The sequence below is a fragment of the Natator depressus genome, chromosome 1 (genome assembly GCF_965152275.1).
Source record: "Natator depressus isolate rNatDep1 chromosome 1, rNatDep2.hap1, whole genome shotgun sequence".
Lineage (NCBI taxonomy): Eukaryota > Metazoa > Chordata > Testudines > Cheloniidae > Natator > Natator depressus.
The window spans coordinates 154,631,627-154,659,563 of NC_134234.1; the positions used below are offsets into that span (position 1 = coordinate 154,631,627).

At 41.7% G+C, this 27,937-nt stretch overlaps 1 protein-coding gene across 1 annotated transcript in view; it reads right to left on the reverse strand.

Annotated features, from left to right (window-relative positions):
- Positions 1-10,600: 10,600 nt before the first annotated feature.
- PDXK (pyridoxal kinase) overlaps positions 10,601-27,937 on the reverse strand; it is an 81,035-nt gene continuing 63,698 nt past the window's right edge. The window contains exons 8-11 of the mRNA XM_074969388.1: positions 24,043-24,154; positions 22,869-23,005; positions 22,048-22,114; positions 10,601-21,212 (exon numbers count right to left, since the gene is read on the reverse strand). Of these exons, the coding sequence (XP_074825489.1) occupies positions 21,100-21,212; positions 22,048-22,114; positions 22,869-23,005; positions 24,043-24,154 (429 nt within the window). The 3' untranslated portion in view covers positions 10,601-21,099. The remainder of the gene's footprint in view (positions 21,213-22,047; positions 22,115-22,868; positions 23,006-24,042; positions 24,155-27,937) is intronic.

Consider the following 27,937-nt stretch of genomic DNA (forward strand, 5'->3'; position numbering starts at 1 on the left):
TTGCCAATTAGAACTGGACTGATATGTTTTTCATGGCCATGAATTTGGTAGGGCCCTATCTATAGCACTTCAGTAGCAGCATTGTGTTTTGCACACATATACAGAGATCTGTGCATTAGACTGATGATGCATGCCCACACAATTTCTATCTACTTTATCTTCCTACCTACTGGCTTATAAAGAGACTTCCTCAGGCTGATTCCAAATTCCTGAAGTGGAATAAGATTCAACAGAGAGGGGGCGGGGGGAGAGGGGGAGAACGCAGCAATTTAAACAAAGCCTTAGGACAAAATTAGTTTGTACTGCTTGAGATCATGTGTTAACATCTTGAATTATGAGTCAATTCACCCTGAAAAGGGCCCCACCCCACTGTTCTTCCTTGTCCTTTTACATGCCCACACAACACATCACAATTAAACAATTAAAGCTGCACTCCTGAGATACAAAGAGGATCAAAAGGGCCTTTAAGAGGAAAGTTTTGTCTCTCTGCCAAATATTCTCATGTCTACAAACCAAATTGTGTTTGGACAAGGAGGCAGGCCTGTACAGTACCCTCAAGATCAGCTTCCCTTCACAGAGCTTTGAGACAAGATATAGCATGGGAATGAATGTACTGTAAATATCTTGGCTGTGTAGCATTACTACTGAAATGTGTGCATTCTCAAAGTACCACAATAGGTCCCCGTCCGATAATGGGACATCTCACGTACTGGAGATAACAGATGCTGAATGCGTTGCTGGATTGGGGCCTTACAGCATAAACAGTTAAGTGTATATTTTAAGCATCAAGACCATCATTCTATCTATCTTTGTCAAAACAAAGCTTACTCCTGTGCATCTCTTACAAAGGAAAGGAAGCTTTTTATCTTGTTCTGATTTGTCATTTATTTCCACCCTTCCCCAGCTCTCCCCCCCAGATAACAATGACATTTTGCTATTTTTAGCCATGTTTGTCAGAATCTTGGACAATCTCTAGAGTCAGGTGTTTTGTATCTTCTGAGATTTCTATCTCTGGCTTTTAGGACTGACAGCAGATCTCCCGGGGGCCAAGAAAAATCTGTTATTCTTAAAGAGAAATGGTAATTTGTTTTCTCCTGTGAGAATATTTGAGATTTTGGACAAATTTCCAGCATAACTAGAAAACAGATTCATTTTAAAATGCTTTTATTACTCAAATTAGCCCTGCAAAATATGTAAATACTGCATCTTCTGTGGAGGGTTTTGTTTTGTGAAGAGCAGACAAGTGGAACTTCAGTGAGCTAATTAAATGAACAGTTATGGAAAAACCAAATGGATGAAATAGTGTCTAGCTCAGTCCACAACAGTTTCAAGACTAAATAAAGCATCTTCCAATAACAACCTTCCACATACAACCTCTAAGGTTTTTACTTCACATTGCACTAAGGAGCCTGAGCTCCTTCTCTCTATACTGAAGTATCTGAGCATCTCAGTCTTTAATTTATCATACCAACATCCTCATGTGCTATTAACTTCACGTTGCAGATGGGGAACTGAGGCACAAAGAGGCTAAGTGGCTTGCCAAAAATCTCACAGGGAATCTGGAACAGAGCAGGGATCTGAACCAAGTCCCAAGCTAGCAACCTAACCACTGGACCCTCCTTTCTCTCAATGCAAAGACACCCATGGATTTCATTTGGAGGTGGATCATGCCTGTTGAGTGCCCAGTTGAAGTCAAGGGGAATTTGCCTTTGTAGGAAATGAAGGAAAACTTAGTAATAACTTAAGAACTTGGCCCAAGAGGGGAACACTATACAGAATGAAGTTTCATTGGCAGCTTATTTTTGCCTTGCAGCAAACATGTGACTTTCCAACTCTGTCTTAAGGTCACATCTTCACTGGCAACGTTCAAGCGCTGACACGGCAACGCTTTAATGTGGCTTGTATAGTCGCAGCACCAGTGCTGGGGGAGCTCTCCCCCAGCGCTCTAAAAAAACCCACCTCCATGAGGGGAATAGCTACCTGCACTGGGTGTGCGACTCCCAGTGCTGGTGCATGATCTACACTGGCACTTTATAGCGCTGAACCTTTCAGCACTCAGGGGAGGTGTTTTTTCACACCCCTAAGCAAGAAAGTTGCAGCACTGTAAAGTGCCGTGTAGACAAGCCCAATCTATCCCATACCAATCACCCTGGCATCTGAGCATCAGACAAAGCAATATAAATTCAGCATGCAAATTAGCTTTAGGTTCTATCCTGACATCACCAGCAGAGATGGAAAATTTCTCCCCACTTTTTCCTTCTCGTCTATTCCTTCTCCTTTAGAGTTTCACTAATATGCTCTAATTTTACCACTTTCTTTTTACAGCTGTTGAGTATTGGGAAAAAAACAAAACGATGGGAAATGATTAAAGGAACTTATGTTTTTCCAGTAATATTGTAAGACAGTGTTTTGACAATCAGTGGAGGCTAGTGACATCTGAACAAGGATAGGTAAAACAGACATGGACCGGTGTACAGTATTCAGAGCCATCTTAGCAGACAAAGATCGATCATACTGTATAACAGCCTAAGAAAAGCCTGTCTTGAGGAGCTGCCACTGCTGATAGCTCTATGTGCTCACAGCTTGACAAAGTCTAATTGATAAATTGTTATAGAAGCTTTCTCTGTAATGACATTAGCCATGACTAATTCCTATCACTATGGATGTAATATAAAGTGATCAATTAAATCCTAAATCACCAGTGGCAGATTAAACTGCCACACTAAGACCAAGGTTTTTCATTCATAGCTGGATTGGTGGTAAGTGGGATTCTGTTGTAGAAGTTTATATTATGAGATCACTTTAAAATAGATTAGGCCAGTGTTTCCCAATCTGAGATGAATCGGATGAGTTCATGGGGCAGAGGAGAGGATGAGTGAGGGTGGGGAATCCACAGGACCCCAAATCCATCTCAATGCCCTCCTCCCCATGCTGCCACATCTCTTTACCTATTTATAAAGGTCCCCATCACGAGCAAAGCTGAGGACCTCCCAAGCATTAACGAATTTATCTTCACAACACGTCTACAAGGTAGAGAGTATCATCATGCCTATTTTACAGGGGGAGAACTTTGGCGTGGACAGTTTTAAGTAATTTGCCTATGGTCCCACAGGAATTGTCTTCATGAGCAGACCCAGCAACTGAGCCCTGATCTCTCAAGTCCCAATCCAGTGCTTTGACCACAAGGCTATTCTTCCTATCAGGTAAAGTGGCAGGGGGGTCCTGGACAGCCACTCCTGCTCCTTGCTCCCTGTCTGTCCCTTTCTGTAGCTGGCTGTGGGAACAGCTCATAATGTATAGGCCGGCAGACAGCGGCCGCTGCCTGCCAGCCCAATCGACTTTTCTGTGTTCTGGTGCCACAGAGCTCAGCCTTGTGTTGACACCAATGTATGTCCTCTCCACCCAGCAGCATTTAGCCTTCTAGTGAGTGGGGGTTGGGAGGCAGGCACTGACCTGATAGAGAGGATGGGGTGGAGCAAGGGAAGAAGAAGAGTCAGCAAAAATAGAGGAGGAAAAAAGTGAAGACGACCAGAAAGAAAACAGAAAAAGAGGGAAGAGGGACAGAAATTAGATGGCAAAAAAGAAAGATGGTGCCAGTTGTGTCAGGCTGTGGTACTAGCAAAAGAAGTCTTGGAACCACTGACAGAACTGGGTACTATTTATAGAATCCCAGTTCAATGACAGTAACTTTAAGAAATTCCTCTCATGGGAAGGGACCAAGATCTCTGCCCCTCTGACAGAAGCTTGAAAAATCAGTCCCTCATCAGTGCGTCCGGCTACGGCTTAGATCCTGCACACATGTACGTAACTATAAAGCCTGTATAATGGAAACCACTTCAAACCAGGGGCTGTGGCAGCACCCATGAAACCCACTTACACCAATGAGACTACTCATGCGTTTAAAGATTGCAGGACTGGGGTTTAAGAAATCCATTTCTGCAATGGGAGGGTGAGGGTGGAGAGAGGGAGGGAGAGAAGGAAATGGCTATTACCTTATGTACATCTAACAAAGAGGAAAGTACCCTAGACGCGTTGAAAAACCAAACAGCAGCACTGCCGCCAAGTGTCCAAAGCGAAAATATCTTGTTCATGGTAGTGAGAGAAATATGGATGAGAATTCCCAGTTCATATACACTTACAATGCTACAATTACATCCAGGGGAAATCACTTGGCTTAGAAGTACTTACGCTTCTCCTACATCCTTTATCATCAAAAGCCCTTAAAGAAATTACAGAGAGGGGGAACATTTTATTTTTTGAAGATGAAATTTGGACGTTTCTGAAAAATGGAATTTTGGGGAAAATATTTTGATTTGAGATTTTCTTTAGGGGTTTTTTGTTTTCATTTACTACTTTCAGCTTTTGCAGGGACTTAGGCAGTAGCCCTGTTGGCTGCTTCAGCATCTAAGATGCTTGTACTGGCCGATTGCTGCGGTTCAGGAATTACATGGAGATGGTTGGGATTGCAGGCCATGAAGTCTGAAAGCGAGTCTGTGCTTTCAGCTCTCACACAAAAGCTTTTTTTTGTGCTGCATTATTCAATATGTGTATATACACATTATATATATGGATTCATCTTGAAGAAGACAGTCGGAGGCATAATGGACACACACTCATAAAAGTAGCGTCCCTACCTAAGTGCCGGAACGTGTGTGTAAGTAACATCCACACAGTGCTTGAGTAGCATCTCTACACAACGAAGCGTCTATTTTTGTTGACAGGGACGCCCTCTAGTGTCTGTAAATAGAACAGTCCATAAAGAGTCATTTTAGTTAGCAACAAACAATCCCAGTAACCTTGTGGCATTAAAAATAGTAAAAGGCTACTCAGATTTCAGAACTGGGAGCTGAACTCTCTTCCTTCCCCAAGGAAGGTTTCTTTTCATCATCAGCTAAAGAACTAAAATATAGCAACTACTAACCATTGCTCCCCACAGACTCCCTCTCAACACTTCCCTCTGACTCTGCTGGGTGGTGCAGTATTCATCTGCTTCAGGGTGAACAACCGAGGCAGGCTAAAGAAGATTCCCCCTATTCATACATTAAACAACAACACTTACCACCAGGCTCTGGGGCTATTTCTGTCTCCGTTTCTGCTGCCGGGCCCTTGTGGGCTGCTTCTGCGGGGGTGTCAAACAGCTCCTCCAAGTATAGACGCAGGACATGCTGCAGCTGCTCTGCCAGCAAAGCCTCCTCAGAGCAGTCTGAGCGCTAGCCTGATCCAGTGGCTGCTGGCTCCCCTCTCGTTGTATACTAGAAGATCACCATCCCAGCTGACCAGGCTATTGTGAACCACTGAGGGCACAGTGCCTGGCGCAGTGCCCAGCACCCAGTCAGTATTTGTAAAAGAGGCAGGATGATAGGGAGATCTCAGAGAAGTTCTCATCCCTGGCTTTCCAGTAGTTGCTCTTGAACCACTTAATCTGCTCCCTGCACTGGTCACTGATCTATTGAATCCCCAATGCCGTCAGCTCATCCACTATTTCTTGGGACACATTGTCATTCCTGGTACTTTTGCTGAAGTTGAACATCTTGCTCACCTCGCACTGGAGATTTACCAGAATCTGACTGGGTCCTGTGACCAGGTAGCAGTGCTCATGGCAAAGGACTTCTTGTTGGTGGCCATAGCTAATGCAGGAGACGGTTCACTCTGTTTGCATCTCAGTGATCAGAATCAAATGGAAGGGTTAAACGCTGAGCAGCTGCACTTGAACCAGGGGGATTGTTTCCGTTTCCTGGAAGTTGATTGGGTAGACTTGGGATAGAAAGGCTAGAGACACTGTTCCAGGGGACCCTTGCTGGGTTGTAGGGCCAGCATCCAGAGGGCTTACTGACCCGAGTCAGATAGATTTGTGTGGACAGAAGTAGGTGGGGTTTAGACTCGAGCCTGACTCCGAGCCCTGGCTTACATTGCAGTGTAGACATACCCTTATGGTCATGTCTGACTGGAACTCTGTCACACAGAAACAACTAGTGGCTGAAGGATATATTGCAACTAAAGATATTGCAACTAGAGCTGTGCAACATTTTTCGGGCAAATAGTTTGTTTGCTGAAAAATGCAGGTTTGGGTCGACCAAAACTATTCACAAAGTTATGCTGAGTTCATCAAATTGTTTCGAGTGAACCAAAAATGTCAAAACATTTTGGTAATGTCAAAGAGAAACACTGATGCAGACACAGTGGTGAAATGACAGACACATGCACGGAATTAAGCGGCAGGCTGCAACATTATTATTAAACTTTAACCCGGGGGAGGGGCAGTACCCGCACAACACCTGCACTCTCCCCTACCTGGCATTTAATTGGTTCCACTGCAGGGGTTAGAGGGCTCCTTACCATACAACCCGTAACTTGGGGTGGCTCTCCTTAGCCTACCTGCCGCCCAGGACTCAGCACTTTATGAGTCCTAGCACCCTCCCCCCCCCCTTTGAGGGGGACAGAGGGTGCAGCAGGGTGGGGACCTCTGTCCATGAGGGTCACAAGGTCTCACTCTATCCCATGAGCCCAAGGCCCATCACCAAAATCCCAGGTCTTTGACCTCTGGAAACTGTTCATTTTATCCTCTTAACCTCACTGGAAACCAGCTACAGGGAGGACCAGTGACTAGCTTGGTTGCTCTTCCCCAAGCCACACATCCTGGTGTCACAACTCCTGCCCAGTCAATTCCCTCACATTCTGTAGCCACGTGTCAACACCTCCATCTGACAAATGTACACCATCCTCCCTGAAAAATTCAGGCCAATTGTAATGGATGTCCCTATGCTGCATACTGAACCCTGTCTCCAGGGGTGTCTTGGTAAAACTTCCTTTCTAACCTTGTCCACACGGCTGGTTTGGCAGGGAGCCACAGACCCAGCTCAGGTGGACATTTCTGATCATACTAAACCTCACCTGTAGCTATGATTACCTGATCAAGCTAACATCCCTCTGGATTCTGTCCCCTAAATTGAGTCCTCTCCCACTGCCAAGATCATTCTCCCCAAGGGAAATAACCAGGACATGAGGTGGGTCTGTACCATTCATCAGAGATTGCAGAAGTGATATAAGCTGATCCAACTGGATGCCTCTTCTGCAGGCCCATTGGATGCAAACAGCTGTGGCCCTGATGCCCATCTGAGATCCAGCTGCCATCCTGGCAGTGATTAATTTGTGCCAGGACTGAGCCCCGGCACCTCTTGGCTTGGCAGTTCATAGCCCAGGCACCTCTGAGCTTGCTGCATCAGTTATGAATGAAAAGAAGAAAAAAAAAAGTGTTTGAGCCCCAGCACCTCTTTCATTACAAAGTAAGCACTACATCCTGTCCACCCTCTTGTGAAGCCTATACACTATAGAGTGCCCACAAAACCAACTCTCACATATGCTGTAGGCACCCTCTGAAACAAACAAGTGTATTGGGTTAGTTATGTTTTAAAGTTCCCTGCCATCTTTTTCTTGCTGCAGATGTAAGTCCTGTAACACCTTGATTTCCATTATCCTATTGCCTGCACTTCTCTTGGGCCAAAACCCCCATTGCTATCCCAATCCTGAAAAAAATGAGTACCAAATTTTCCTGGATCAAGACCGCAGCAGCTCAAGGTTTTGCTCAGCACCACACTGAATTGGTAGTATGTCAGGAAGCTGCCATTGCTGTGTGTGAACAGCAGGTCTAGCTGCAGGTGCTGGGGTTTTAGTAAGGCTCTCATGCCTTTAAGGGACACAAGTGCTTGTCTGTTCATTCCTTCAATGTCATGTAAGCCCCCCTTCATTCCTGATCTGTTTTTGCATGGTCAGACATTCTACAAAAGCAAAGGATTCACAAAATGGCCAGAAGTACGGATGCCAGTGCTCCACTTGGGAGCTTTTGCCCAGCCGTTAATACACTCACATGGGATGTGGGAGACCTGGTTTCACTTCCTCTGCCTGCCTGATGCAGATAAGTGCTTTTAATTTGGGTCTACCATATTGCAGGAAAGTGGCAGAGCCACTGGGCTGTACTAGGATGGGACATCTCAATCTCTCTTCTTCAAGGTGTTCTGCTTAAGTAGTCATTGGAACAGGCATTTGAACTTGGGTCTCCTATCTCCAGGAGAAGGACCTGTCAGACTATAGAGTCATTCTGGCTCACTTTCCCTGGTCAAATGACTATTCATTGTCATCATGAATGACTACATATTGCCCCTTTGAATAACTATGGATAGTCACCAGTCCAGGGCAAGAGCGCCTCATAATTCGCTATTCCATATTTTGTGCTTTATTCCGCTTAATGGGAAGTTAATTTAAACCAGGCATGCAATCAAATGCTAAACAGGGCTGCAATGGGGTCAGGACTCACCACCGCTGGTGCCTCCTTCTGGTTGCTCTGGGAATTAGCTCATCAGCTGTGGCGCACCCTCTGCGTGTGGTGTCTCACCCATTGTCTGCTCTGCTGATTTGGGAACCGCCTTGCTCCCTGCTCAGCGGTGTCTGCTTCAGGACACTGCCCTCTGGCAGCACCCACTACTCCATTCTCACCCCCTTCCAGGGTGGGGAGGGTAATGATAGTCCTTCAGCTTGCACCTGCCACAGTGGCCAACCACAACCCCAAAGTCTAGCCCCTCACCTAAGGGCAAGTTGCAGTCTGTCTCAGCCACACTCCTCTGTGGCCAGGTGCAGTGCAAGTGGGGAAAGGAGAGACACAGGCCCACCCACTACTCTGGGTCCCGACTCAGGGACCCTCTAGCGGTAGCCTCTCTCTGTCTGCCTATCTTCCCTGGGCCACTTCCCCTTTGGCCCTGTGCACCTTCTCAACCCTTTTTAGCAGGGGGCCACAGCCTGGCAGGTAACTGGGCCAGAGCTCTCCTCTGCTTCCGCAAGCATGCCCAGCGCTACTCTGTCAAAGGTGCTACCTCCTTACCTCAGGAGCCAGTCCTCCTCCATCACTAGTCAGAGAGAGACTACCCTCTCTTTTGCTAGGCAGCCTTTATATAGGACCCAGCCCAGCCCTGATTGGCTGCCTCTTCCTGCCGTGATTGGCTCTCCACAGGCCTTTGTTGATTGGCTGCTGGTCTGCGCAGCCTGTCTGGCCTGTTTCAGCCCTTTTTCTCATGGAGTGGGGCAGCCGCCCCACTACAAAGGCACACAGAAGTACTTAAACCCAACACGCGCGCTCTGAGCTGTACCCATTCAGCCCTGGTAGGAGAGCAATCCAAATGGACCTAGAACTGAGACTCTCATCTCTCCATGAATAAATGGTGGTTCTTGCATTTGAAAATAAGATAGCCCAGACACATCTGGCACTTATGAGCTGACTACTATCTCGAAAGTTAAAAGGGGCCTCAGTCAAAACAGTGGATAAAATTTTTAAAAGATCCTAGGTCCCAGCTTATAATATGGATCTGACATCACAGAGATATACTTTACGCAAGATGGCTCATGTGAGATATGATTGGAAAGGTAATGATTTACTGAATGTGATTATCCAATTTGTATGCCTGTATCATTTCTGTGACTGAAGTAGGAATATTGACCATGCATCTGTATTTCAAATGTATTACTTTGGGGGTCACCCACAACCAGCCCTTCAGGTACAACAATGGAAACGCCAGACAGTGCTAATGGCCCATTTGCCGAGACAATGGACTGTAAAAGAGCTTAGTCTTCCTGTGGATGCTGGAGACAGCCTACGGGCAATGCAGAGACATGGGTCTGAGTCACCTTGTACTGGATACCCCTCCTCCCCTTTTGGAATGCCAGTGGTTTTCCACTGGAAGACAAAGGGCTCCTGCCTTATACAAGAGCTGTAGAGGCAGGGGAGTGACATCATCATGGTTCTCTCCTCTGCCTTCCCACCCAAAGAGACACTGAAAAACACCTGGAAGCAAGAACTGAACTGGGGAAAGAAGAGTTGAGCTTGGCAAGCTGGAAGGGGGTCCAGCTTGTGAGTAACAATAATTGAGGTTTCAAGCTGCAGACTAGTGCATCTGCCTTTCAAGACTTTCTGTAATCTCCCTGAAACAATATCTAGGGTGAGAAATTACTTAGTTACCAAATTTCTTTAATGAAACAAGCTTAGTTTGTGTGTTTGATTTTATTTGCTTAGTAATCTGCTTTGTTCTGTTTACTATCTCTTTAACCACTTTAAATCCACCTTTTGTACTTAATAAACTTATTCTTGTTTATAATATAACCCAGTTTGTGCAATTCATAATGGGGGGGAGGGGGACAAGAAGTTGTGCATATCTCTCTTCACATTGAGGAAGAGGGTGAATTTTATGAGCTATACAGATATTTCTATACAGAGCAAGACAGTATTATTTTGGGTTTGTCACCCAAAAAGGGGTGTGCACATGAGTGCTAGGGGAGTCCTCTCACACAGAGCTGACTTCAGTTATTACATTATTATAATTTATAATAATTTATTATATTATTACAATTTATAATATATCATATTATATTCTAATATACTAAGCCCCAGACCTTCTTTAACATGCATGTGAGGTGAGCATTGGCCCCTCATTCTATTTTCCTCCTAGTGAGATTTGCATACAAAGGACTCCAGAGATAAATAGGTCATTAAAAAACTCCAGGTAAGACGTTTAGCAAAAGAAACATTTTATTGAAAAAAAATTACATTTCACGTATACACCATGAAAATAATGATTTGTGTTTAATCTTCATTAAGAAGAGGTTAAGACTTTCACAAAAATGTACACTCTGTATTACAGCATTACTCTATTTGATAACAGATTCTGGTGACCTCTGCCCTGTTCATTTACATGGGACAACAGTACAGCAGGACTAAATGTGCTACAAACAAAAGTCCTACACATTGGCCTCTTCCAGATGCTACCACCTTCTGTTAAGAAGAAAAAAAAAATCACCAACTGGGTCAATATTTAAGGTTCATTTTATGTATTTTAAGTAAGGCCAAACTTTAGTTCTCCTTTTCAGAAATCAACAGCCTGGAGAAAACGCCAATGGAAAACAATTCCAAACTCCCTTTTCTCCAGTGATTGAATAAGTGAAAAGCACAGTAAAATGGCATTTAGGAAATAATGTTTCTTCATTTTCCGAAGTGAAAGTGACATAAAAAGGCTACATTTAAAATGGCGCCCACAGCAAATTGTAAGGTCACGATTCAATGGCATTAGAATATCCAGAACTTAAACCCTTCTATCACATCATCTCTCTCCTCTAATGACAAACCATACTACAGTTTTCCAATATACTAATAAGTCAGAAGAAAATATTCTTCAATCAGTATTGAACATTTCTTGTATAAATATCAATTCTGATGGAGCCACTTGGCACTTATGGACAAAGGCTTCAATCTAACAAAGTGCTTAAGCACATGCTTAACTTTAAGCACATGAGTAGTATCACTGAAGTCAATGGAACGACTCACGTGCTTAAAGTTAAGCTCATACTTAAGGGCTCTGCTAGACTATGATGTATATACATCTACAAGTCCTCTTTTACAATGGATCATTTATTAATAGGTTCTTCAGACAAAGTCGTATTCGGCTGACAGCTCACAATGACTAGTATTATACTGCCTGAAACTAGGTCTTCTGGAACACCCTTCCTCATAGGGATACTAGTATTATTTTGGTTCAGGAAGTTTTTTTTTTAATCTGTAAATAAACAACAACAAAAATACATATTAATGCCACTTAGACTGGGAGATTTAAAAAAAGTAACCCATTAGATGCTGAAAAGTGCAGAACAATTCAAATCCAGCGTTTTCTACAGTGAACAGCAGGGTTTATTGGGTGCCTTAAATTTTTCTTGTGCAAAAACTATGAGTTCAGATAGTGTGGCAGGTTTGCTGCAAGAACTACAATAATTTGTTCTACAGAAACAGTCTAATTTTTAAACAATTCTTGTCAGACCTGGATAACACTGACAATGTACACGTACTGTGAAAACAGGCACTGTGAAAGCTACTTCACATTACTTTACCCACATAACTGTAGTTGTAAAAGGCAACCCGTATCCAGTTCTAGTGGCTCTTCCAATGACAACGACAATCACTGTACTACAAATTGTGCAACTGTGTAGTGGTTTTGCAGTGGGAGAGAGGTACTCGGTTGAAACAATCAAACTGAATTCACTTGAGAGCACTGAGATTTCAATATTTGTTTGAAGTAGTTAGCGTTTAAATACCAAAGTTCTTCATGAAATAAGTGGGGCCCACCACACCAGCTGGCAATTCAATATCAAGGGTATCAATTCTTTCAAAATGAGATAGCGTTTGGGTGTGGAAGAGCACATGATGCTAATTGTATCTTAGAGTGTTCTATTAGCCTCATACTTACTATTGTAAAAGTTAAGGAATATAATTTAATACATTACATTACATCTTGCAAATGCATTCTTAACTTTTAATGCACGTGGATAGCCCCATTGACATCAATAGGACCTACTTGTGCATGTTAAAGGTTGAACATGCGCATGACTATTTGCCGGATCAGGGCCTAAAAGTTTTTGTTGCTCTTAGGAAAACAGGGCAAAATCCTGCCCCAATTGTGTTATTGATTTCACTTTAGAAATATACAAAAAGAGGTGCAAATGACTGCTGTATGCAAGCACCTTCCATTTATTTCCCCTATGTGAATCTAAGGGCCCATGAAGACTATGTCATCGTGAGAAGTCTCATATGGCTAGAAAGACAGCAAGTGACCCATGAGGGCACAATACAGCAAAGCACATAAGCATGTGCTTTAATATCAAATGCATGATATGCTTAATCAGGCCCTGGGGGCTGTATTTGAAAATAAAACCAAACAAACTTGGCACTCCCTGCCTTAAAGGATGTTGTCACTAAGTGAAAAGCATAGCCATGTACCTATACTCCTTGCTAGCTTCCAAGAACTGCTGCATCTCCTCCTGAAGGTCAGTGCAGGTAGAGAAGTAAGTGCATTTTGATTCTGCCTCAGGGGCTCTATTCTTTCCTCAAGACTCATCACACATAAATTGTGCTCACAGATTCCAGTGGGAGTCGGGTATATGCACAGTAAAGCACAGAATAAAGCATACCCTCCTCTGTCCCGTATCACATGATTAGATGCTCCATCAGGTTTTTTAGTTCTTTGCTATCTCTACAAAGCCGAGTAGCACTTTGTCAGGCCTGGATACGAAAAAGCTCCCAAGAGAACACAGCTCATAAGTTCTTCCCCAGCTATTGCAAAAAGTGAGGAATTTATAAGTGTTTTTAGGAGACTGGACTCTTTCTTTAGAAAAATAAGAGAAGGGAAAGAAGACATTATTGTTTACTATTGTCAAATAATTTCTCCAACCCGTATGTATACATGGCTGGGATATGGATACAGCATCCAACATTGGACCCTAACCCAGTTTATCTGTGCAGGCAGCCCCTCGCCCTTGCATGGAGGCCCTGTAAAATAAATGTAAAAAAACCCCAAACCAGTTTCTTGATACTTAGAAGTGATTTGCTTTTCTCCTATTCTCCCACCCTAAAAATTAAACATAAAAAAAGTACATCAAGGTAAGAAATAATTGGTCTGATCTTCAAAGGTGCTGGAACCCACAACTCCAACTGAATGAGATTTATTGGTAACTCAGCTCTTCTTAAAGTCAGGCCCCATGTTAAAAAAACGTTCATAACACTTCAGATTACAACAACTTGCTGACCAAAAAAAAACCCTTCACTTTTCTCCATCCGTACTGTTTGTCTATTTTTGCACTCCACTCAGCATGGGCAGCTAAACAAAGCCAGTCAGCTTCACATTCAGTTTTAGTTTAGTCATGTTAACTTTGATTCTCTTGACTCATCTCCTCAGCACCTCCGAGACATGCTGAATTCAAAATCCATAAGTTTCTAACTTACCCCAGCTTTTTTTATCATTATCGTTAATGCAACTCAAAACTGAAATTTGGGACTACAGATGTTTAAAAAAAATCAATGCACAAATTACAGTGGGTAGGGCAGCAATATTTAGCCCTTTATCTACTGTACTACTACTCCCCTCCACAATTAAGCATAAAAGCCTTTCTGTAGAAAGAACAAAATGCACGAGAGCCAACCAGAATATACACAAACACTATCAAAGCCGACATTTTCACCAGAAATTAAAACCATTACATAGCACTCTGTTTGTCTGGCATAGAATTCGTTTACTTATTTTATATGCCTCAAGGATGATCTTTAAGAGATCCAAACATACAATAGGGTCATCTATTCAATACGAAACACCACGCAAATGTCAAGTACATAGAAAGTTTACTTGTAAATATTTCTCTGTTTAACAATTTAGAACTAAAAAAATATTACTTCAAAGGCATATTTTATTTATTTGTCATCTGTCCAGGGCTGGTGGGGTTGTACTATCCCTACCATGTCGTAGCCACTTTCTGCTCTCCTCCCTCACAATGTTACGCTCCTAGAAGAGGCAGATATGATGTGACTGGGACCTGAAGCCACAGTGCTGTCTATAAAAATATAATTCGTAAGACTTTCCGCTCCCATTCTGAAGGCCTGCACAGCCAGCCCCCAAATTCTGCATTTTCCCGCCACTGCAACTAAAACGTTAACACATATACACAGTACATATGCTACATTCTTCTAGACACAGATTTTTCTAAATAGCAATGCAACAACAAAGGCAATATGTAAGTTATACAGGTAATTTCAGTGATAACATATGGCACAGCCTTCAAATATTGTTGGTATTTTCTTCAATGTGCTACCTTATTCTCTACAAATTCATGGTTTTTTGCCTCAAGACCTGCAGCTGGTTCCGGAAGCACCAATTGAGGAATATGCATCCTTATTCAGGAAAGTATTTCAGACACATGCTTAACTGTACACGTATGCTTACGTCCCATTTACTTAAAGACTCACTGAAGTTAAGCATGTAAGTGCTTTCCTGAATCAAGGCCAGAGGGAGCTTGGTAGCTGGAGCAACAAGTGCCAATTCATAGACTCTGTTTTTGGTGTCACTATCGAGGCTTGGGATTGGTTTCCTGGTTAACTGTATGGAAGTTGTGGGGCTGCTATACTGCTTATATGTTCTTCTCTCCAGGATAGTTTCTTTTTGACTCAATTTAAATGATGAGCAACTAGCTTGGGATCTCATTCTGAAGAACACATATTAAAAACAACAGATTCCCTATGAGATCTGTGTTCAAGGCTCTTCTTTGGTAAAATAAGCACACACGTTTCACGTTTCTGATAAGCATCAGGGCATCCTGTTTACCTTAAATCTTCTACTATAAATGTGCATAAACTCATTGATTTACCCAAATATTTAAAAGTAAGAGATTTCTAGTTTCAAAGCTTAACAACTATTGCAGACTTGAATGTTTAAGTTGCTGTGCATAGCATAATGTATTTCAGAATGCTATGGAATAGAAACTGTCCTCGAATGAAGGGTCTCATTTGTCAATAGTTAACACCAAGAGGAGAGGAGAAAGGTATTTTCAAAAGCCATTTTTCTTTTGAAAATATTCTACTCTAAATATTTAATTAATAAATCTGTTCCATTGACTTAAATAGACATTGAAAGGTACTCCAACAATGAAAAGCTGCAATCTGATTTAAGAGAAATTATTTGTTTAATGTTTAAGCTTTAGTAAAGAAACATTTTGGTTTCCAAGTAGCTGGACTATGTGTTAGTTTTATACCAGCGTATAACTCAACTTTTTAAAGGGGTATAGGGGAGCCATTGTTTCATTTAATTGGGGGGCACCAATTTCATTTGGCTAAGTGACCAGAACAGCCTTTCTGACTGGCACAGGCATTTTGCAGAAGTGACTTCTTTAATAGAGGAACTCCCATGTTTCTCACTAAACTGGATGTCTGCCTTCTTCCACTCACAGAACGGCCGGAATGTGTAAATTATGCCATGTGGATACAGGCCAGGGGACCTGACCTGGCACTGCACTCCCTTCGATTTCACTGCTCAAGAAGCAGACCAAGGAATGAACTGTGGTTCTTGCTCTGGAGCCCCTGATCCCCAATGAGGGCAAAATACTCTCTCACCCTATGCTTTCAGTAACATGTATATGGGAATGGAGATGCAGAATGCCAGAGTCACTTTTCAATTGCAACATGTAGGTCTCTCACAGGCAGTTATGGAGCTAAACATCATGTATAAATCAGTCTAGCAACCTCAAATCACTAACTCCATCTCCTCTCCATTAGTGAGCTTTAACTCTTAACCTTCCAGCAAGTTTCTGCTGCTATGAAAGTTATTCAAAGAAATGCGCAGAAGATAAGCCTAGTATTGCCCCTCCCGCCCCCAATCCTGTGGTTTTATATTGGGATAATTTAGGTGTCCAAATGTGGGCTTTCCCCTTATCCACCCAATCTTTATATCAGCTACTAATAAAATCTTAATCAAATCCACGTACTCAGGAACACTACCGAACTGTTCTTGTTTTGTTTAATTCTGAAATGGGTCAACATATTCAAAACTAAGAGCTAACAATTTTTATGCACAATATATTAATGTAGACATTTTTATTACAATCTTTCTTGCCACATGTTGTAAAATAAAATAGACTATCACAATCACTGTAACAGTATCAGACAACGAATGAACATCGACCAATCCAGATAGGTATGGGATACTCTTAACAAGGCAGTATTTTTAGCTAGAAACCTTGGTCCGCCAATTCTTTTGTATAGTATGTTGGTTATAGAGTTTTTGCATTTTAAATATAAATCAGCAAATGAACATCTCCATTACCAATTTTAATGCAGATTTTAAAAAAAAAGCGTACGTACGCCAAGCATGAATAAACTTCCACAACACTTTTTTTTTTTTTAAACTGCGAAGTGTTGTGATGTATATATCTTCCAAGGAAGTCAGTAGGAATTTTACGCACAAAAAGGTTGGGTTCTGGCCCAGACGAGACGAGACAATTCATTTTAAAGAGAGTTTTGGTCCATTCTGCACAAGGGCTCCACAAATAAGTGAAACTATAATAATCAAAATGGCTGCCCACAAAGAAGTTCATCACAGAACACGGGGTCAAACACAAATGAATTAGCTCAAGTAACACCAGCCTTCCATTTTGCTGACCGATGAAAATCACTGAACAGAATGATTGAATCTGCTGCTCTCTGCCAAATTGCTTGTAGCTCTGCAGTCATTAGAGACATTCATTTTAGTTTGACAGCTTTTCTTTGTAGGAGGATCTGCCAGTGGATAAGACTTGACCCCTGTGATAGACTCATTTCCTTTAAAGGGATAATGGGCAACTGTGCTAAAGGCCAGAGTGAATACTGAACCGTTTCCTAGCTGCTCTGGAAGTACATGGAATTTCTGTATCAGTGGAACCTTCATGGATGTTACATCCAAGAGAAGAGAAGAGAAGGAGGAATAAAAGAATGACTGGATGGGATTGTTTTGAGTTTGTGCAGTGTGGCGCACACAGTTTGTTCTAAAAACACTAGGAAAAAGTGCTACATAACATTTCACTGGTAAAAATGACTGCAAGTTACATGAATTGCTTTAACGTTTAAAAATACCTTTGTTCATATGTTGTGACCAGAATGTACATTGTTACAAGGTAACTACAAAGTGCACTTACAGTCAGTTTCTCCATGCTTCTTGAATTATTAGACACTGAGCCTGATTCTGCAGCTGATGCATGGCCTGATCTAATTAAAGTCACAGAAAGAATATAATTGACTTCAATGGGAGTTCATTCAGATATCATACGAGCATCTCCCACTGCCTTCAACAGAAGATGGTAGAATGCAGTGGCTGCAAATTGTGGCCAGTTCATAACTGAACTTCTCCAAGTTCAGTTCTGCATTTTCATGTCTTTATTTTCCCTCTGTTTTTTTGTGGGTATTGTGTCAATTCATCACAGATATTAAAACTAGAAGGGCATTAATGCAGGAGATGGGGGAAGAGGGGGGTCCCCCTTCCTCTGAAGCATCAGGCACAGGCCATTCCTGAGGTCTGAATATCTGATTTAGACCACAAGTCCAAGCTGCTATGGCAAGTCATAGGCACCTCTTATTAGCTTGCCTCTGTTCTGCTTCATAGGAAAATTCATTTTGGCTAAGTTTTACAGATAAAAATTCTGTACTGAATTATTGTCATTTAATTTATTAACCCCTTTCATGGAATCTATTATTCCATTTTCCATATTAACCCCTCCCTTTTCCTAGAAGCACAAACCAATGTATTTGCTCCTACACACCAAAAGAGACTCCTTTTGTAGCATCTTATTGCAAGCTTGCCATAACTATGCTCTCTTGATGGCAAGAAGCTTGGATCTGTATGGTTACTGCTGCTTTTCAAAAAAGAAGAGGATTATGAACCTCTCTCTTTGACCCCCTGACATGAAGAACAGGAATTTCTCACTAAGCTATGGAAAAGTTGAAAATTCTGGATGGGCTAGTGCTAGAAGTTTAACACAGCGAGGATATTTAAAGAATCATTGTGTGAAGAGATGGAGCAATAGTCTGTTGATCAGAGCTTCCCAAGTCTATGGGAAGCACTGCAAATGTCAACATGAAATGTTATGAGTTTAAAAAAGTGAAACAAAAAAGGCTTATGCTTATAGTTATCTCTGGGGTGGGATACATGGCCACTAAGCGATTAGCACTTGGCAGTGGTAAAAACGTATTTGTGTTGAAAAATAAGTAGAAAGCCCTTGGAGTTGTATTACTGAAATATCATTTTTGTTTAAAAGCTACTATCTCTAATTTGAAAGTTGATTATGTTTCCCATGCAGCTTCCACAGCAAACATTGTATGTTAAAGAGGGCAGTTTTTAAAGTAATAAAGATCAGTTTTTAAACATTTGGGAATTAGCAATTATCTAGAAGGAAAACAGCTTTAAACTGTTTAAAAATACAGTGCTGAGGACTTTGCTAACACTATGAATGTTGGACATCAGCCATAAGCTCATGCGCCAAAGGAGATTGCTATGCTTTATTCATATTACCAGAATTATTATTGCTAGGAAGTTATTTCATGGTGGAGGTAATTGTAAATTGTGGCAGTCCAGTCAAGTTTACTAAGTAATTTCCAGATTCTTTTTTGCGTTTCTTATGTCAGCAGAGCAAATTTTTAAATTTTAATTGCTGAGTGCATTGGCGATGATAAAGTATTAGCCACTTAGAGCAAAAGCTGAGAGTTCTTCTCTTAAACTTATTGCAAAATGCATTAGTGTCTTATGGGTTATTTGCTTCAGAGATGCTGAAAAAGAGAGATTTAAGAAGTCTATTAGTTGGAAAACTTCCACTCTATTAAAAAGAAAAAAATTAAATCTGTTTGACCTAAAATTAGTGATACCTGGGTAAATTCTCTCCCTGGGTTCTGCTAGTTGAAATAAAATAGGGGCTCCAATGGCAGAAAGTCCACTCGGATAGTGGATGAACAAAGACTGCAGTGGCACAATCTACCTACAACCCAGGGACCTAGACCTAGCCAGTTGACCCAGCTTAGTAACTGGGCAGGGCTGGCCAGGAAGAAGTTTCTGGGAAGGTACCCAGGAAACACACAGATCAAGTGCTTTTTCTGGCAGCCTCAGACCGTGGATGGAACTGAAACTGCCCTCCTTTTAGCATCTCCCTCGGTGCACAACTGCTTCCTGCTACTGCAAGAGGGTGCAGTTTGTATCTCTGTGTGCCAGGGTGAACAAATCAAGTTCACAGGCTGTTTTCAGGTTTGGGCACATAGAACACACTAAGACTCATTCTCAGAGGTGCAGAGAACTTGCAGTGCCTGCTGAAGTCAAGAGGAGTTGCAGGTGGTCAACATCTCTCAGGAATATCCCCAGTGCCTAATCAGCACCCAGAGTACAGAAATTGTCAAGAAACCCATTCTGAGAACACTTCAGGGAACAGGATTCTGATACAAAAAAGGTTAACCAATAAAAATTCCCCAGCTGCCTCCATGAAAGGGAGGGGAAAAAAAGAGATCAGGAGGAACTTTATACTGAAGTGCTTTGGTACTATGGAGGATAATAAGCAGTAGTATAGCTCCTTAGATACACTCTAACATCTTGCAACACACATTAAAAAAAAAATCGCTATTTGTTTTGGAGAGGAAGCATAAAATAATTCAGTAAAATTCAGATCATGAAACTGTCTAAAGAGTGGCATTATAAACAAACGAATCTCTCTACTTATGTCTGCAGGCAAGGTAGGCAACTGTTCACTATTTAGTGCTTTACTGATGAACCTGTTATACAGTGCTCATTTTTATTAAGCAGGTACATCCTCTAAGGTTTCTAAATAGAACCATCCATAAAGGGTAAAATGCCCTCAAATAATGAATGTTGTCAGTATCCCAATGGCTTGCTATCCGTTGGAATACTAATAGGGTTACTTTTACAAAAGGTAGCCATTTTATCTCCCTTTCTTAAAGAAGCTTTGTCTTGAAGTCTTAATAAAAAAGGGAATTAAATCTGGTTCCAGAGGTAGAATTATAAATTTCTACTTGGTGCTACTGGTTGGCTAATTAGACTAGTAACATTGGTCTTTTCTGGAGTGGAACATGGGGACAAAGTGATGTGGATACTTGTAGTCACAGGAAATAAAGGGATTAGCACCTATAGAAATTGGACTCACATATTCATTCATAGGCCAGAAACAGGAAAAGTTATTAACATGAAATGATACTTCAAGACCTCTGCAGAGCACCTAATGCTAAATATCTCCAAACTGCTCCCTATATGCAGCCTGAAGTTGTGTGCAATTTCAACCCTACTGAATTTCATGGCAGTCGAGATAGTGAATACCACAATAAGCTCCCAAATGCCTTCAGTTAAGGGAGTAGGTAGCTAGTGAAATTGGCACTAGATGCTTTGCTACAGTATATATGCCAGTCAGTCAGTCATTCCACTAGCAAATTCATACCCAAAGTCTTTGGAGAGGCAGGAACCGGTGTATTCTCTTGCCTACGGTACACAGACTGAGTGAATGTGACAGCCATTTTGATACCTGTGAGTAAGTTTTACTACTCACTTTTTTTTTTTTTTTTCTTAAACCAAGCAAGGCCAGCACATATGTTTGATTGTGGATATCTGCCTACACAGGGCACTATTTCATGGAAGTCAGGTTTCTGTCACAGATCTAAGGCAAACATTACAATTTACAGGAAAGAAAAAGAGGACATCAATACATTGTGCGTTATTGGGAGACATACAGACTTTATAACTCAGTAGCTTTTATTATTATCTCCGGGTTTTCTATGTCCTTTTTGCTTTGGACCATTCTCAGTTCCAGCTGGGCTGGGCTAGGTTTGTTTCCTTTTCCAGCGTGTGCTAAAAGAAGATATTGAAGTGTCAATAATAAACAAACACACAAGAAAAAAAAAAAAAAAGAATGAATACGTTTCTGTCCTGTCCCCATCGTTACTTTTTTCCCCTCTTCTCATCCACTGTGCTACCACTGCCCATTGCCTCCACCAGAGGGTATACAGCACATTGTTTTCCCTATCCGCCAGCTCAGGTACTTCTGCAGCTTCACCATTATTTAGAGACTGCTCCTGAGCAGTTCTGAGGGCCCTCAACTCCTCTTTGGATCTTACTGGGACTTGAGGGAGTTCAGCAACTTGTATTCTAGGTGACAGGGACCAGGCTGTGTGGCAGTACAGTCAAACTAGATTACTTATGTGCTTCCAGCTGGTGTTTTTAATTCCCCTTCCCAAGAGAAGACAGTTTGAAGAATAATTTATTCAGCTATCACAAGACAGAAATTCACCACTCTTTAATAGTTGAGGAATCCATCCCAGGCCTAACATACACAGAAAAGGGTAACTGAGGCAGCTGGTGCATCCAAAATCGGAAAAAGGTGAGGCTCCCTTGTCCATTACATTCAGCATTTTCCTCAAATTCTCCCACTCTTGTTCTAATAGTAATGCAGTCCCATCACAAATGCAGCACCTGTCGACTCACCAGCGCATTTTTACCACTGTCATCTAGAATAGAGTTAGAGGACACAGCAGTGAACACGCTGGTGCTAGAATTCCCTAAATTCTGTTTTGTGGGTGTAGTCTAATAATAGGCCACATTTAGTGCTGAAAACAACTTTCCAGAATGTTTGTTCTAATGAGGATGTGAACAGAGTAAATACAGGAACAGGGTGTAAAATGATTACCCTTTGCACACTTGATGGTCCTTTGCAGAACATGCTGCATAGCTGATACCGTCTTTTCACATGCCACCTGAAATTAAATATACATATATGTTTAGGCTTACCAACATTGCAAATCACCCAAGTTAGTCGCAGTGCTTTTGACTAGAATGTTCAGAGGCCAACTTGATTGACCCGAAGGGTAACAAGAGTCAATGAGTTGTTTTTTCTCCACTCTATAAGGCACATACAAGTTGGCAGCTGAATTTAATACATAGTGTAAAAAGCTGTAGAATCTTGCAATAACTAGGAGCAAAAGGATCCAAATTAAAGACACAGTCTCCAAAATTAATAAGTAAGAAAGAATCAGCATGCAAAACACTTATTCTGATAACAAGCGCCACTACTGTAAAAATCAGTTATGAACCAAGGACAAAAACCAAATATTTTTAATTTATAGAGTATCTTTGATTTGGTAGAATCCCCAAATACTTTTACAGACTGTTCAGAGAAAGACCTCATCAGCCATCACTGAAATGCAATCACCAAAAATGAGTGGGTTTTTCTGGGGAGGGAACTATATCTATAGGGGACATTTTTAAGTTTGTATAATGTTAAGTGTCCCAGAGCTGAAATTTGGTCAGGGGAATAGCTCACACTCTTGCAAGAAGTAAAAACCAAAGGAGGACTTGTGGTACCTTAGAGACTAAATGTTATTCTGTATTCCGGATATTGTCTCTCCAGCATTCTGTATCTATATTCTGAGGACTAACAATAATAAAATGAAAGAAGTCATTTATTAAAGCAGTTTCCTGCCAGAAAAAAAAGCCACCTCTCTCACACACCTTAAGATTATTTGGATGTTTGTGTGTCCAGGCCAAGAGCATCGCAGCAAACAAGTCTCCGGTTCCAACGAAATCAGCATCCACTTTAGGAGACTCCATTCGAATTCTCTGGGTCACCTTGGTGCCATCTGCTCTAGCTGGAAGGCAGACATACACAGTTAAGAAATAGAACCTCTCCCTGCAATTAATACAATACTTACTAAAATTTAAAAGGCAATTACTGTAGTGCTTGACACTTTAAGTCAGTAGTTCCTTAGGCGGATCTTTAAAAATTTGCAACTATATACCAGCTCTTTCAAACTATTTTTCTCCAAACTTTGCCCATTTGGGAGCCACATCTGCAGCGTGAGTGCTACACATAATTTGGAAGAGATAGCTAACACCATCATCTTCCATACAGGAGTGCAAGCCACAGCATGCACAGGTCCCAGCATGTATTTCTCCATCTTGACCTATTGGCAGCTGGTTCAGTAAGTATGGTGAATCTGGAAGCTGCTCACACCAAGATAAGCATCATGTGCTGGAACACTTAGTATCTCTAGGTTGCACCTCGGTTTTAAACGTAAGGGCAGCCACAGGCCACAATGGAGAACAGTCTGTACCTGACCCATGATTACAACAATAACGAAAAAACAGCTTATGGTCCATTTAGTACACTAGAATTTTTAGGTGGTGCCAAGGAACACCAATTGGTTCTAGATCAGGTTTGTATTTCTTAATTAGTAATCCAACTGGTTTCTTTTGGCAGCCCAGCATGCAATCTCTACATTTACATCTCACTGGTAAAGAAGAAAGTAGGATTATTCACCATCCTGCTCAACAGCACTCCTTTAATATGAGAGCATTCAACACCAATTTACCAAGCGTACACACAGTGCTTGGTGCTATCAGAAGGTGGGGGAGACGTGGAGAGAAAAACGGCTTAGGAAAGAAACAAATTGTTCCTGTCCAGGTTGTTTACAATCTATTTTGTCAAGAAGACAGTGCAAATTTTCTTCTTCACTGACAAGCATCTTAAGTTTCCATCTTCCCACCCCACCATCACTGCAGGTGTCCGAATCCATATGATTGAGCTGTTCCCATGTACTCCAGGCTGTTTTCATGGAGTGATTTATTTTTACAGCAACAGAAACAAATGGAGTGAGCTGTTCGATAAAACAAGACCATGACTTACTTTTCCTTTGGCTTCCTAGCGCAATTAGGAAGTCACTTCCTAGAGAACCCTGTAGGTCTGAGCTTGTGATCACCACTGTCTCTGGTCCCATAGCATGAAGCATATCCATTACCTTCCCATGCACAAAACAACAAGAACTGGTCATTATGTGTTACTGATAAATGGTAGCAGTCACTGAGCACAGCTCCATTAATAATGCTGAAGAACTGTTTTGTGGAATACTTAAAAACTTCATTGCAACCCTCATAAAGATTAAATAATTTCCCCTCAAACAACTAATTTAAAATATTAGGATTAGATTTAGAGATCCATAACATTAATGCACTTATTACAATATATTAAGTGTCTGTGTTATTTTCAGATCCTTTTCCTATACAGTCCAATACCATGAGTTCAACTGTACAGGCCTCCAAAGAGGAGAGTGAAACCGTAAGTAATAAGAAACGTCTAATAATGTGGGGTGTGGGGCTCCCCTCACACAAAAAGTTCCATGATTTAAGATCTTATTAGACGGGGGAGAGTGAATCCACATATACGTGTCTGAGCGCCAGTGTCTTGTAATAGTTAATAGGATTCTGATAACTTCTCCAGCAACTGAGGTGTTACACTGAACTATAATGACAGAATGGCTTATATAGCCAGCATCATAAGAGACAGTGAATAAATAAATAATAATAAATTTAATAAGCTCAAATAAAGGGAATTTATCTGAGCTTATCATGTAAATGTTTCTCAATCTCCTTCTCCTGGGAGGAGTGGTAGATACGCTGGAGGGGAGGGATCGGATACAGAAGGACCTAGACAAATTGGAGGATTGGGCCAAAAGAAATCTGATGAGGTTCAATAAGGATGTGCAGGGTCCTACACTTAGGACAGAAGAATCCAATGCACCGCTACAGACTAGGGACCGAATGGCTAGGCAGCAGTTCTGCGGAAAAAGACCTAGGGGTGACAGTGGACGAGAAGCTGGATATGAGTCAGCAGTGTGCCCTTGTTGCCAAGAAGGCCAATGGCATTTTGGGATGTATAAGTAGGGGCATAGCGAGCAGATCGAGGGACGTGATCGTTCCCCTCTATTCGACACTGGTGAGGCCTCATCTGGAGTACTGTGTCCAGTTTTGGGCCCCACACTACAAGAAGGATGTGGATAAATTGGAGAGAGTCCAGCGAAGGGCAACAAAAATGATTAGGGGTCTAGAGCACATGACTTATGAGGAGAGGCTGAGGGAGCTGGGATTGTTTAGTCTGCAGAAGAGAAGAATGAGGGGGGATTTGATAGCTGCTTTCAACTACCTGAAAGGGGGTTCCAAAGAGGATGGCTCTAGACTGTTCTCAATGGTAGCAGATGACAGAACGAGGAGTAATGGTCTCAAGTTGCAATGGGGGAGGTTTAGATTGGATATTAGGAAAAACTTTTTCACTAAGAGGGTGGTGAAACACTGGAATGTGTTACCTAGGGAGGTGGTAGAATCTCCTTCCTTAGAGGTTTTTAAGGTCAGGCTTGACAAAGCCCTGGCTGGGATGATTTAACTGGGAATTGGTCCTGCTTCGAGCAGGGGGTTGGACTAGATGACCTTCTGGGGTCCCTTCCAACCCTGATATTCTATGATTCCTTTTGGAACCTAGGTACTGTATGTTTCAAAGGCATGTGTGTATCTGCAGAGGATGTGTACATGTCTAACATTATAGGTATATTCCCCCCTCTAACCATTTCTCACCAGAAGTCAAATCCCTATTTGTGACTCTACAATTGGCTGGTGTGGAAGTGATTTTGATTTTTACACAAAGAAAGGATGACTTCAGTACTGGGATTTAGCATAAAAAGCAGATACAAAAATAAATTCCCCTAGAAGAAATCCTCTCAGCCTAGCTATGACTCATGAACAGCTGAATAATAAGGGCTTACTTCTCCTATTATTATTCTGTATCGCCTTCCTTTCTTGTCTGAGTCATTCAAAGTTATTTCTCAACTGTCAAACTTCCTAACACACACAGAGTTGGTCAAAATCATTAACTCCACCCACTGTTGCCAGTGCAATGAATCTATGAGGTAATGGCAAGTCCATTTTCATTCCATATTAAATGTTTCACCAAGGTTTCTAATATTCTTGTACTATCTCAATCAAAACTTAAAAAAATTGTGAAAAAACCTGAAAAGCCTCTCAAACAGAGACTTGGCTGTAGCCTATAAATAGATGCCCCTGCTCAGGAACCAGTCAATGGCATTACTGATGTTACCAGACCAGTACATACTGTGATCTCTCACTGTGCGCAACAATTCAGACACCATGGAATAGTAATTCTGAGAACTGGTTTATAAATGGTCTTTTAAAAGAGGAAAAGCAAGTGGATGGTATCTGTGGCAGAGCCGTTTCTAATAGAAACCCTCTTCATAATTTTCCATGAGGCATCCGTTGTGCAATGCTTTTATTCAAGGTTATAACATGGTTCACTCCATGGTTTTCTAACAATCATTAGTACATCGTTGCTAGCTGCATGGGTGTCCCGTTTCCACCCTACTTGGGCAACTCTTTATCTGATTGATGTAGCAAAGTAACAGAACAAAGATTTTTCTGTCTTTGAAGAATGAACGACCTGGCTTAGGGCCAGATCTTCACAACAAAGGAAGTCTCAACTATGCAGACCCAGCACAGTTAAACATTCAGGTTGGTGTTCTAGAGCAGAAGAGAGAATTCTGTTCCTAAGCCATCGCCCAGCCTCCAAATACAAGTGAATACAAGACTGTAGCATGGCCATTCCAAGGCAGGCTTATCTAAGACTCTAGCATGATTTATTCACCTCTACAATAACACCAGACCATGTATAATTGTGTCAGGGGATTATACAGTGCTGCAATTGATCTTGCTATTAGAGCTAGCTAGATAACATTAATTCCATTTTGGAAAAAGTTTCAAGATTTCAAAAAAAAAACAAACACACACTGTTTTCGTTCTGCCTTTGAGCCTTGGGGGAAAAACATAAGACTCCCCCTCCGCTTTCCAGAATAGCCAATTGCCATGTGGTTAAGGCACTCACTTAGCATGTGGGAGACCCAGGTTCAAGTCCCTACTCTACCTGATTTGAAACAGGGTGCCCTAACCACAAGGTATTTGGGGGTCACTCTCTTCCCTCCCCACCGACCTGAGAAACCTTCCCAACTCAATTTTCATGAAAATACACTTTTCACAGAAATGTTTCTTTTGATTAATTGGCATTTTCTAATGAAAAAACAAAACATTTGTCAAAAAATTCCCAACCAGCTCTACTTGCTCTGCACTTGAGGTAAAACCCTGGCCCTGCTCTTGACTTTATTCCCATTGACTTGAGTGGGGCCAGGATTCCAGCCTTGGTCTTTGCTGTGCAGATGAGATCATGTGGAACAGACCCTGTATGCTGCAGGCAGCTAAGGAAAAACATGGCCAGAAGGAAAAGAAAATCCTACAAGAAACTAGTCTTCAAACGGGTAAGGTACATTTATTACCACATTGTCTCCTCCCTGGAGGAGACAAGATTTTTATCAGTAAAAAAGGGTTAACATCCAGCAATCACGCTGCTTGGTAGAGAATTCATTTGTAAAACAGTTGCTCAGCAGCATATCATCACCATTCTTGTGTGGGACTGGAACGTACAAACTGAAAGCTAATGGCTTGTAAGCATGACTAGCAGCATAACCACTCCACTCTACTTAGGCTCTTGATTCCATTGATGAGAATAGCAAAGACACTGTTATAATTAGTGGTGAGTCACATGAGGGGTATTCCCTGGATAGGGCACACTGGGGGATGCAAAACAGGAATAAAAATGGCTGAGATTTTTTGAGCTGCTTTCCACTGGGGAAAAAAACAAAACAATCAGCAAGCGACATTCAGAGGCTTTGCTGGAGGAAAAACTGCAA